A 12,806-nucleotide genomic window follows, 5' to 3' on the forward strand; every position below is an offset into this window, starting at 1 on the left:
TCATTTACGACTCAATTATTCAGAGTATTTGTAAATCTCAGTGGACTGTTTCACACTGGTGAACACCAAGAAAGTAGGCCACAAAAGGTGTGTGTGTGTGTGTGTAAGTGTGTGTGTGTGTGTGTAAGTGTGTGTGTGTGTGTGTGTGTGTGTATGTGTGTCTGTTTGTGTGTGTGTGTGTGTGTAAGTATGTGTGTGTAAGTGTGTGTGTGTGTGTGTAAGTATGTGTGTAAGTGTGTCTGTGTGTGTGTGTGTGTGTGTGTGTGTGTGTAAGTATGTGTGTGTGTGTGTGTGTGTGTGTGTAAGTATGTGTGTGTAAGTGTGTGTGTGTGTGTGTGTGTAAGTATGTGTGTAAGTGTGTGTGTGTGTGTGTGTGTAAGTGTGTGTGTGTGTGTGTGTGTGTGTGTGTAAGTGTGTGTGTGTGTGTGTGTGTGTAAGTATGTGTGTGTAAGTGTGTGTAAGTGTGTGTGTGTGTGTGTGTGTAAGTGTGTGTGTAAGTGTGTGTGTAAGTGTGTGTGTGTGTGTGTGTGTGTGAGTGTGTGTGTAAGTGTGTGTGTAAGTGTGTGTGTAAGTGTGTGTGTAAGTGTGTGTGTAAGTGTGTGTAAGAGTGTAAGTGTGTCCTCCTCCTGATCCAATAGATTGTGTTGATCTGAGCTGGATTTGAGAGAAACTGTGATCACGTCTGCTCCAGGTAAGACCGTTTTCACTTCTGTTGCATGTTTGCACCACATCGTGTCAGATCGTACATACATCGTTCACGTGACAAGCTAAACTTGAGCTAAACCTCTCTGAACAGTGCAGCCGCCGCTCTTGCCATTGCTGTTCCTCGGCGCGGAGAGTTTAATGCCATATCCTGGAACATTCCACAGCATGGAGACGAGCAGGTGGCAATTATTATTCCTATTCATCCCTAAGGCTAAGGCAGCGAAAAGACACTACAAATATCAGGGTCAGAGTAAGAATAGAATAATTTAAATCTGTGTTTTTTATCATCTAAAATCCTGGTAAAAACAACATGAATTTACATTTAACTTAAGGCAAAACACTAGACACATGTTTTCAGTTTTGTTGGTCTGTTTGCTCTGTCAACACTCGCGTTCACGTGGAAACGACGCAGTCCAATCTGATTATTTTTTTTAAACTTCATTTTCCACTTTCTCCAAATACTTACATAGGACATTTTAACTGCATTTACCAGGGACAACACTTCAAATGGAACCTTCACCTTCTGACAGAACGTACAGAGGGAGTCGTTGATGTCTAATTCAAAACCAGATTTATTCAAGTTTAAATCTGACAAAATTGAGGTTGAAATTTCAAATCTAGTTTATTCAAAAGCTAAAGAAGTGACTCGTGACGTACTGTATGTTTACAATAAATTCATTCATTCATGCGTCACTTTTACGGGTGAGATGACGCTTGCAGAGTGACGTCCCAGAGTTCCTGAGCAGTCCGCAGCGTCGCCATGACACGGAACACCGTGGACGAAGAGAATGTACGAACAAATCCATGTTTTATTTTATTTTATTTACTCGAGCTCTGTTTATTTTGTCGTTTTCTTTCAATTCAGATTCTATCATCCATTTGAAGTTGAATACCATCCACACAGACAACTCTTTTCTCCAACAATATCGACCAAAATAAGCCGTGCATTTTAAAACTCGGCTTGATCAGAATTTCCAACGTACTTTTTCAAACTCCTCAAATAAATAATAAAGCGCGTGTTGTTCTTTACACGCAGGCCTCGCTCCAACTCTTAATCAAACATGTGTCGCCTTCACTAACCTCAGTTTAATTGTCTCGTATTACACCTGCTGCTGCTGCTGCTGCTGCTGCTGCTGCTTTATATCCTGTTTGATGCTAATTCGGAGTTTTCCCCTCATTATCCTCCCCAGCCGCCAAATGCAGCTGTTTGAAATTCATCCAGATCAAACACCAGGTTTATTGGGGGCACCTTTCCCCCCGTACGGCGCGTTTCAAAATACAACCACAGTATGATTCTGTACGCCGACTCACAAATATCCTGCCCGATAATAAAGACCCCGTTTTTTTTTAGATAAACTACCGTATTTTCCGGAGTATAAGTCGCACCAACCAAAAAACGCATAATAAAGTTGCACTGGAGTATGAAATGCAGTTGCAAGTGTGAAAATAACAAATAATATCACATATAAGTCGTTCCGGAGTATAAGTATGAATCTAAGTATAAGTCGCACCCCGGCCAAAACTATGAAAAAAGGTGTGACTTATAGTCCAGAAAATACGGTACTTGAATAAACCTTTCCCCGCACACGCTCACAGGTGAATGACGCCACACACTTATACTTTAACAGTTTTATTAGAATCTTGCAGGTTTTGCAAACACAAATATGGCAAATATCTGCATTAAGATATACAGTAGTAACTGCTCTCAAAAGGTGTGTATGTCAAGGGAGGTCTGCTGTCCGTTTGCTGGAGAGTCGCTCGGAAATATTGTACAAAGCGTCGGAGTAAAAAGTTGCCTTGTCGGAACTGGAAAAAAAGCGTGTGTTTTCCCGTCCGTACGAAATGCGCTGCCACGTGCTGCGGAGATATGGCTTGGTCTCTCTTTGCACCGATTCGTCAGTGCGAACGCGAAATGGCATCGACGTGACAGCGAGACGTCACATTCTGAGTCAGCCCCGCCCACAGAGCTCGACCGGCTGTCTCTACGGTAACTATGACCACAACGGTTCATGTGCTGGAGCCAACAGTCGAAGCCCGCGGTGTCGGGGCGGTCGGGAACACTGAGAATCCATAGCTCTTCTTATTTTTGCAGTACCATTCTTTGGATCAAAATTTGTGATTGGCTTTTAGTGCAACGTGTCAGTCTGACTATAGGGGGCGTACTCAGCCTTTCTTCTGATGGTTCACGTCTTAGAGCAAACGTCCAGTCACAAATCCAGTGTCCATGAAATGCATGTTGGGAATATATTATCATTTGACAAAATTTACACAATACATTCAGATTTTGAATAAGTCACACAAAATTAATTCAGTTTATTTGATTAAAGTGCGAGCAATTTTACGGGACAGATATAAGTTCTTACTTAGTCTCACTTTGATTCGATTTGACCGTTCCAGTTTTGGTAATGTGGCACATTAAATTGGGACTGCGTTGCAACTGAAATATTTCTCTAATGCGTAAAGTGTGTCAGGAAAAACCAACATGGCAACAACTAGCTAACACAAGCTAACCGGTGTTAGCTAGCAGCAGTTATTTACAATAACATTTGCATTTTGTAGTCTTTGTTATTCTTATCTTGACTGAAATATAAGCGTTCATGAAAATAGCCCCTGCTCTACATCCATGTCATTTGTGCACAAAACTTGAAACAAGTTCTCATCATATCCCAGTGTCTTTAGAGTTTTTTTTATTTTATTTTTAATTATCATCAGTAATTCCACCAAGGGCTTCAGTAACGTTTCAAACAGCAACAACTCAAGGATCCATCACTTGTTACAAAAGAAACTCGAACAAGAATGCAAAAGTAAAAAAAAGAAAAGTGACACAAAAAAAAGGTATATAACTTTACTCCATAAGATAATAAATGTATTCTCTGGAACATTCAAGGTAGTAAGTCTCTCGTTACTGATACATTCAAACCTCCAGAGAGCCGCGGTTTAGATGAACTGACAAACATGGCAAGTGGGAACGCACATTACGTCCAATGTTTCCAACAGAGATGTAGAAACGCGTCTATACTCAACATAAAGACTTGCTATTTACAATATTTATATATACTGTAAAATTGTGGTGAGATAAAAAAGGCACAAATTTCCCTTTTTTTTTCTTTTTAAATACAATGTAAACATCTGGTCGGAAAAAAAGCATGCATTAACATTATTTCATTTTACAAAAAGGAGTTTAGACAAAGTACTTAAATATTGTTTTCCAGCAAAATATACTTCTCTCAAAAATACTTTCCCATTCGTTCCATTGAACCTTTTAGACAGGTTTTTAAGGAGGGGGCGGAATAAAGAAAGCGTGAGAGATTAACTTGGAACCGTTTTTTGCGGATTTTTTTGTTATAGCGAGTGACATTTTCAAACAAAAATTGACTGAGTGACCTTGCGCAAAATAAAATAAAATCCAATAAAAGATCCAAGCTAGCTGCTTTAATGCCATAATTTCACATTGTATCTTCTCTGTGCAAAAATTCTAAATCTGGAAATAGGATATGGCTAATCCTATAATGTAAATGCATAATACCCACGCTGAAGGAGCAGATTCACCACGCACACTTTTGCCAGGGAAAAAGACAAATCTAGCACATACGCACACACACACGCACACACACACACGCACACACACACGCACGCACACACGCACACACACACGCACACACACACACACACACACACTCCCCACATGTAAATACACTCTCGCACACCCCCGCCGTTGCCTCCCCCAGCGGCCCCAGCGCGTCTCAGTAGCATCATTTTTGCCAGTAGCATCTTTTCAGGCTGGGTGTTCACATTAGCTTCCGTTACGCGTCAGCTGTTAAAGCCGCGCGCCGTGATTGGCCCACGATTGGGTCACATGGCAACTACAGCTTAATAAAGACTTTGACATGGTCCGTATTCGCAGGTGCGGTTAGACTGGTTCCTTTTTTCCTTTTTTTTTTCGGTTCCTAAAGGGTGTTACTTTTCTCGTGGAGGGTTCCGCCACTTGTTGTTTTGCCTAGAATGTTCCGCAATATGGCTTTAAACGTATCTACGAAGGCGCCTTGCAGATACGTTATAACGTCCGCGACAGGGTTTGTGGAGGCAAGTGCGCTCATAGTAAGAATTTGTGTTTTTCAAGGTATTTTTTCAGCAGTAAAAGCATAAATGACCAAATAAACAAAAACACTTCAATGCCATACTGTGGAACATTCCAGGAAAATCAGTAACACCTCCACCAGAAAAAAAGGTAAGGTGCACCAAAGAAATGAAATACAGAATCTATAGAAACTTTCCACGTTTATACCATAAGATAGCGATACATTCAGAAACTAAAGTAAATAAAATATCAACACAATTGAAATAGACCCACCCATTATGTTAGCGATTATCAAAAAGTGCAATGTTCGTACTGATGTGAAAACCCAGACCGAACGAGGCGCTAACACCGCAAACAAGCTAATATCATGTCCAATCTGTTGGCCTATTTTTCAAATAGTTGGCCCGAATAGTAAACCAAAGATTCCTCTCAATCATTGTACCTCCAAACGAGTTCTGTACAACAGCTAAATAGAGCGAGTGGTTAATACCTGTACACGCCCGCCTGTTTGTCGCGTGTACCGTTAGCTTAGCGCTGCAGCTAGCCTACTTTACTGAAGTTACTGTACATGTTTTGCCTGGCTTGGTAGAAGAAAGCACCTTAAATTATACTGGTTTTGTTTTTTTAAGATTAAAAAAAAAAAACCTTTGCGATACACCTTTTATATATAACGTTTTATTATTTCTGGGAAGAGTATGTAGCTTCACAAAGAGCTGTTTTTTGCTTGGCTAATGCTAACGACAGAAATGACCGAGAACACTCAGTCAAATCCTCCTTAAAACGGCCTTTCAATCACTTTTTTAGATTTAATGCCAAAATAAAAGTGTACACTATGACATGGTTAGCTTTGCGTGCTAGCTTTCTTTTTGTCTACGCTTTGGATCGTTTTTGCATATTCATTTTTGATTGTTTCACTAAACATTTTTTCAAAACAAGCACGCGGATGTTGATAATGGTTGCATTAGAAGCGAATTAAGCTAGTCAGAATGCAATGATAATCCCTAGTAATAACGATGACGCTTGGATATAGCCCTTGGAATATAAAAGACCATTCGCCTTAAATGTCTAGAATCTCCTTGCAAAGCTAAATCTACGTATTGGCATCTGTTTTCATAGTGCTGTTCATAGTAAAAGACTGCATAAGCCACAGTTAATATTTGCAAAAGCACACGTCTACAGGTGACCAAGGCTACGTCCACAATAACAGCGCTTCATTTCATCATCCGACTACTTTTGATTGAATTAGGCTTATATATTTCAACCAGGAAAATGAACACAAAACGCATATTTCCAAAAATGTTGATCGTCCAATGGTTCGTCTTTAAAATGAAAGCGTGTGAAAATGGACGCAGCCCTGCGGAGTGCATCTGTGCATTATCAGACAAACGAGTGGACTTCCCTTCATTTGTGTGTTTAAGTGTTTTTAGTGACTGTGTCTAGCGCGTCCTAAGAGATGTATGGCTTTACTCCATAGAAAATACTGTCATCCTCTTTGGGGCAGAAGGTGTGGGGGGTGGGGTGGGCAGTGGGGTGGGCAGTGGGGTGGGTGGGGCCGTGTCAGGGTTTGTCCCATGTCCTTCTCAGCGCTCTTCCTCTCTTGTCGTATCAGAATGCTCCGCGTTGGGGCCTAAACGTTCTCTTCTCGGGGCCTCGTCGCTTTTGAGTCTAGTCCCGAGACCCAGACAAATCCGGCGGGGCAAGGTGGGCGGAGTCGGTGGGCGGTCCGATCCGTCACCTCCGCCCCCGTCTTTCTGACACTCTGCTGTGCCTCTGGTTCCTCGTCCGCTCCAGTTCCTCTCCGTGAGTTCGTCCCGGTCACTTCTTGTGGAAGTAGATGGTGTGCGTGAGGCCCGACTCCACCTTTGGTATCTGGTCACTGATGATCTCCACCAACATCTCGGGAAACTCCACCTTCAGCGACTGCGACTCGCGGAACGTGTAGAAACAGAAGTCCAGCAGGTTCCCCACCAGCTGCAAGAGAGCAGACACACAGCCATGTCAGACACACGCTTCTGGAACGAGATGTCCTAATTGAAAGTTAAGGTGCTGTACCTGATTTTCACTGTCTGAAATGATGTGACAAACAGAACTACTGTGCTTTTCGGACTTTAAGCCACAACTTGTACATTTGACACACTGTAGTAGAAGAAGACGTCTGTGGTCACTTTATTTTAAGCTTCAAAACCCTGTGTATTTTATTACAATCTGGCCAGACCTGACCCCTGCATCATTACTGTGGAACATATTTCTGTGTAAATATCTCATGTTACAACGTAAGACTCACTCACTAAGTACGAGCTCAGGAGCAGATGAACCAGATGTGACACAGACGCAGGTAAATCAGCTCACACAGAGTCCTCAACGACGGAGGGGACAGTAGGGCGTGTTCTCTGTATGTTAAGCTTCAAAATGCTGTGTGTTTTATTACAATACAACTCATATTCACTGAGGTATTAGTCTCAGCCTAACAGCCCAAAAAGTACCGTATTTATTTGAGTATTTAAGTCTTTAGGTAAGTGAAATGTGAACCACCAGAATGTTTTCAGAGCATCCTAGTTATTCCTTGTCAAGTGTTTTATGAGCACTTTTCTCAACTCTCTCATGCTAATGGTATACTTCCTGCTTTGCAAAGGATAAAATGCTAATTAGATACAGGAAGTACAAAGTGGTCTGTTTTTCACCTGAAGAGCTGCTTTTACAGTATATTTGTACTGGGCAAAACACATTTGACTTCATCACATGACAAAAATACAGTCCATATAAAGAAAGAGTAATAAAATAAAAACGCCATTTCCATATCACATAGCGCACCTTCTCTTTACTTCTCCTTTTAACATAATTTATCTCATACTTACATAATAAATAGATCTTATCTGTATGTATGTTATTATAAAACTACTTATCCTTTAAGAAGGGCAATTTAAGCAGACCAAGTAAGAGCATAAAAGAGTTATCTATTTTTACAGAAATGGAACTAATAATAACTAAACTAATAAGCGGTGCAGTTCTGCAGTTTTCCACACAAAGTCAATGGACCCGTTTCTACTCCAAATCCATTTAGCTGAATATTACGGTTTACAATGAACAACATGTAAAATGAGGATCTGCTTGTGTCATTATTCAATACCAAGTACTTAAAAACAGCACGTTTCTTTTAAATGCGTCTCGACAAACTGCTAGTTCGTTAAAATGTCTCCTCCTGACCAGAGGGGGGCAGCACTGGTTTCCGTCCGGCTCATGTGTCAGCTCTAACCTCATTCACTCAGCCAAAGGGGTCAGTGAACCTAAGCCATTAATCTGTGTGACCTTTCAATGCCACGGCCATTGCATTAGGAGCAGCGCATCGAGCTAGTCCACGCGCTGCAGTCGCCGCGGAAACACAGGTTCAATAAACTTTAATCTGGCAGCCATCCCACTCCACTCACCATTGGTTCTGGGGTGACCTTTCCCTCTGCGACACATTTGGGCTGTTGTAATCCTCCTTTCCAACCGCAGCAGTGATACAAGGCTAAATAAATCCATTATCAAATGACCTCATGTTCAAATGCTTGGATTTTGAAAGCGGGATGGAACTAGTCCCAGGCCAAGCTTGCAGGCAAATTTATATTTTATTTATTATTCTAGGCTGACATGATTAGAGAGTATTAATAAAATGTCTTTTAATTGGTTCCTATGGGCCATATACACATGAGTTGCTTGACCAGATAGTCCTTCACCACAGATTTACAGTTGAGCGCTTCCCTTGTTGATTATGCAGAAATCTGTACTGTTTTTCTTTTATTTAACTCGTAAACAGGCATGTTTGTTTAGACATGGACCGTGTGTTTCTCTGATTGGTCAATCTGCCCATGTTTAATGGAGGAGAAACGTCTTTGTAAAGTATGCTGGATGAAACGGTGTGTATATTCTTCATGGAGAAATTGAGGAAAGAAATTACTTTGTATCCATACTGAAAGTCTCTTCTTCAATTATTTGTGGCTGCTGTCGGAATCAGTTTTATTTAAAATCAGTGAATATCTTTCTTAGTCAATTTATGCCAACATACGTCATTATATCCAACTTTGGGACGCGGCAAGTATTTCCTCTCTCTACTTTACTCTACTTTAAACAAGACTTTGGATTTAGACCGTCTTTTCCATAACTTTACAATCAATCCAAACCCCGCTGTACACGCCCTCCATCTAAGCGTAGAATGCAGATGCTTCAGAGAACCAGGGTTACATCAGGACTGTGACTTACATCGTGCATAGCGTCCAGGAGCTTGGTGAGCTGGAAGAAGCGCTGCCAGGTTTGACCCGAGTTGTTGGTTGCTTTTCCCACCGACCGCCGCAGCTCCTTGATGTAGTTGACCCTCATCTCCTCAAACGCCGCCTGGTTCTTGAGACCCTCTTTGGGAACTGCGCGCACACAAAACACACACAACAACTGCCATGAAAACAGCTGTCGTTTTAGTCAAGAAGAGCTCAAAAGACTCTTTCCAGTGAGAGCTTCTCGTCTTGTCCCCGTCTTTGACTCGAGACGAAAAGAGCGCTACAATTACAGCAAACATACACAATCAATTCCAATGAAAAAGTGCTAGGCCACAATTGTCAACCACACTGCATTTTAATCGATGAATCATGTCAACGTCTCGTCTTGTCTGGTTCTGGTTGATCCGATCTCGTCTTGTGGGAATTGTGTCTCGTCCAACCCCGACGTCACGATATACTTAACATTTTGACATTTATAAAAGTTGTGAAACTGTTTAAGGGTATTAAAAGTCACAGCTGTAACTTCTGCTGCCACTTCTCACCGCAGTTGTCAGTCATTATTTGCGTTTTTAGCCTCTGCAGAGCGTTTATCGTCAGTGTTAATGCATCTCTGGGCGTTAGCGTTCACAATTAGCTCCGATCTAAAACTGATCTATGGCTATAAAATGCTAGCGGAGACTAAAATGGTAAAGATGTAGCTGCAATGATGTGAGCGAAAGTTAAATTAAGAGGAGGCGGCTATTTTTTTTTTTTTTTTAATCTACCTCCAGAAAAGTTACATATTGCACCTTTAAACGGGACATAATACTTAAAAAACAAACTTAAATGAGCGTTACAACCGTGTTTCCGCGTCACTAGTTTATGTATTTTGACTAATTCCTGCATGTTTGAGTAATCTGTATCCTGTCCTGCAACTGAGGCTCGCATGCACTTGTTTTCCCCTACCCCCTAGCCCCGCCCACAATGAAAATCCACTGCTTGTTACAGTAAAATGTCACTATGAAGAGCTCAGGTGTGAACAGGAAGTCAATGGAACTGTTTCTATTACTAAACCGTTTTAGTTGTAGTTAAATAGTACTAGTACCTGGAAAAAACATAATATGTCAGAAAAGTCAGACAAAATATTAAAAAACCTGCAAAAGCTTGTGAATCCCACGCCTTTTTCAGAATGTGTTGCAATAAATGACTTGGATTAAAACACGGGACATAATAAAACCTAAACCTAAAAGATAAATAGACATTTTTTTGCAAATTTAGTAAACAAGATTTGCAGTTAATTATCCAACACAGTTAAAAAACGGATATGTTGTTTTTTTCACTCCAATGTACAAATGTAGAACCGTGTCAGGGCTAATTAAAGGTGCTCAGTCAATTCTGTTCCCACTCCCACACGGCAGCCTCTTTGGGACATTTGGGCCGTTAATGCTTATTTAGCCACTCATTACAGGCACGTTTGCCATTTTGAGTGGCAATTAGAGACAGACCAATGGCTCTGATTAAATATTATCTCTAAAACATCAACAGAACCGGGGAAAACAATCGACAAAAGCTCCGTCTGCTCAAAGACTTGGAAATGTCATGTCAACTACAAGTCGACATTTTTGTTTCGCCTGCATTTTAAGTGCTATGAACATCGTATTTTGGACAGATTGAGACAAAGTAAAGACAAAGGCCATGTAAAAACATATCACTCATGTATTGATCATTAACTTGCCACAATTAATGATGTTAAGATGTGGTTCGTACTGTAAAGACGCGGCGTACCGTGTGAAACATTGTCATTTGTTTGGTATGGAACCCCCGCACGGACATAGCAAAGTTTTTTGTTTTTTTCTTCCCTGTACAGATATATTGTAAAAACAGCTCATCGTGTCAAAATGAGACCGTTGCAGAGACTTAATTCATAACAGAATAAATGTTAAGTCTTAGTAACTACTTAAATAAGAGGTTTGGAGTTTGTAGCATTGCTTAAGTAGTAACTAAGCCTGAATCATTCTCAACATTATGAATTAAGTCTTTGTTCATGTTTTACAAAGACTATTTAAAGTTACTATAAAGTCAGGGATGTCGCGATAATTAGGTTAATCGATAATTGTGATTATTCAGGGCCACAATATAGTATATAGTAAGAACCAGAAAACAATTATCGTGACCATTTTAGAAGCAAAATTAAGTCTTCATTTTAGTTCAAGCTAGCGTCCAAAAACTATACCTAAATGTAAATAACTTGTTTAATCTGTCACATGTAACTTTATTTATTCAGTTAAATGTTGTAAAGCTGGTCACAAACTAGAGGAATAGTAACATGTTCAACAATGGAAATGAAGGAAAATGGAAGATTTAACTGTTGTTTAGTCACAGTCTCAGCAATAATTGTGAATAATCGTTAAATCGTGGTGTTTTTTGTCACAATAATCGTAACATTAAAATCTGATATTGTGACACCCCTATGAAGAACAAGCATGGGAAATATCGTTCTTGATATATAATTATGCGTACACTTCATAACGCTAGGACCATTAACACTAAATCTGTCCTAAAAACACAATATTGTTGGAACCACAACTTATCAACTCAATTCAAGTTAATACAAATATTTCAGATGCCACATGTACTTAGTCTAGCGTCAATTACATCGCGATTACTAATATTCTTCTTTAAATATCATGACACAAACTATATTTCCCATCTCCCTGCACTAGTGTTACCCGTATAATTATTTCAACAGTTTTACGTATTGCACTTTTAGTCCTAGTTTTGTCCTAAAATCTAAAAATGAATGCCTGAAATAACTGTTTTGCTGCATCGCTCGCCTTGGTAGAAATCATCTCATAAATCAAGGACAAACTTTAAGCCTGTACTCAGAACTGTAAGTCCAATTTTAAACTTAAAACAAGCTAATTTCACTAATGGCTAAATGTACTTTGTTAATCCAAATACAACCAAGGCCGAGGCCAGAGTACGTTTGCAGATAATACGATACTCGACTACATCATGTACTTTCACAATATTTATGTGTGTGGAGCTGAGTCACTGGCTAGAGCCCGATAATTAGCTCAATGCTAGTGACAGACGAGTAGAAAGACGGGTCAAAGTCACAGCAACAATCAAATCATCGTTTTCAAAAGAACTAACATCCTCAATTGACATTTAATGATAGTCTGTGTAGTTCTATCTCACAATAACCATAAGTTATGTTTACAATGGATATTCACTGAGACGTGTTCCCGGCCAAACCCGAGTGGCAGCGTTCCAAGGCTCTCGGTGACATTGAGTTACATTGAGAAACACCTCACTCTTCCAAAAGCATCGCCGGCACCAAGAAAGTACAGACTGAGAATTCTCCTCCAGCAAAACTCAACACGCCCCAAAGTCACACAAAAATCTTGGTTGATAAACTGTCTTCATTAAAAAACAGCTCCTCGATGACTGACGGGGAAATGATGTCCGTATTCCCTGATAAGCAGAGCGTTTGGTTTAGTGTTCACTGTTGGGCCTCACATGGAAGTCCTGTTTTATTGATGTGTTGAAAATGTTTGAAAATGTGTTCAACAGAATTCTAAACCGATTGTGTTAGAAAACAGAGTCAATCATAGATTCTACATTGCTTTCATTTACATATATATATTTATAACCAATGTCTGACCTACAGTATAGGCTTTAGCCCAGGGGAGTCAAAGATACGGCCCGCGGGCCGAATCCGGCCTCTCCATAGGTTTAATCTGGCCCGCAAAAAAAGTCTGAACGTGTGTTCACACCGCGGCGTCAAAGCC

The 12,806-nt window shown here is 40.4% G+C and overlaps 1 protein-coding gene across 1 annotated transcript in view; it reads right to left on the reverse strand.

Moving 5' to 3' along the window:
* Positions 1-5,413: 5,413 nt before the first annotated feature.
* The window catches only part of nr3c2 (nuclear receptor subfamily 3, group C, member 2), a 140,501-nt gene continuing 133,108 nt past the window's right edge, over positions 5,414-12,806 (reverse strand). The window contains exons 8-9 of the mRNA XM_072462326.1: positions 9,023-9,180; positions 5,414-6,754 (exon numbers count right to left, since the gene is read on the reverse strand). Coding sequence (XP_072318427.1) covers positions 6,599-6,754; positions 9,023-9,180 — 314 coding nt within the window. The 3' untranslated portion in view covers positions 5,414-6,598. The remainder of the gene's footprint in view (positions 6,755-9,022; positions 9,181-12,806) is intronic.

The sequence above is a fragment of the Eucyclogobius newberryi genome, unplaced genomic scaffold (assembly GCF_026437365.1).
Source record: "Eucyclogobius newberryi isolate DKJ021-1_F unplaced genomic scaffold, fEucNew1.0.hap1 SCAF_4, whole genome shotgun sequence".
In the NCBI taxonomy this organism is placed as follows: Eukaryota; Metazoa; Chordata; class Actinopteri; order Gobiiformes; family Gobiidae; genus Eucyclogobius; species Eucyclogobius newberryi.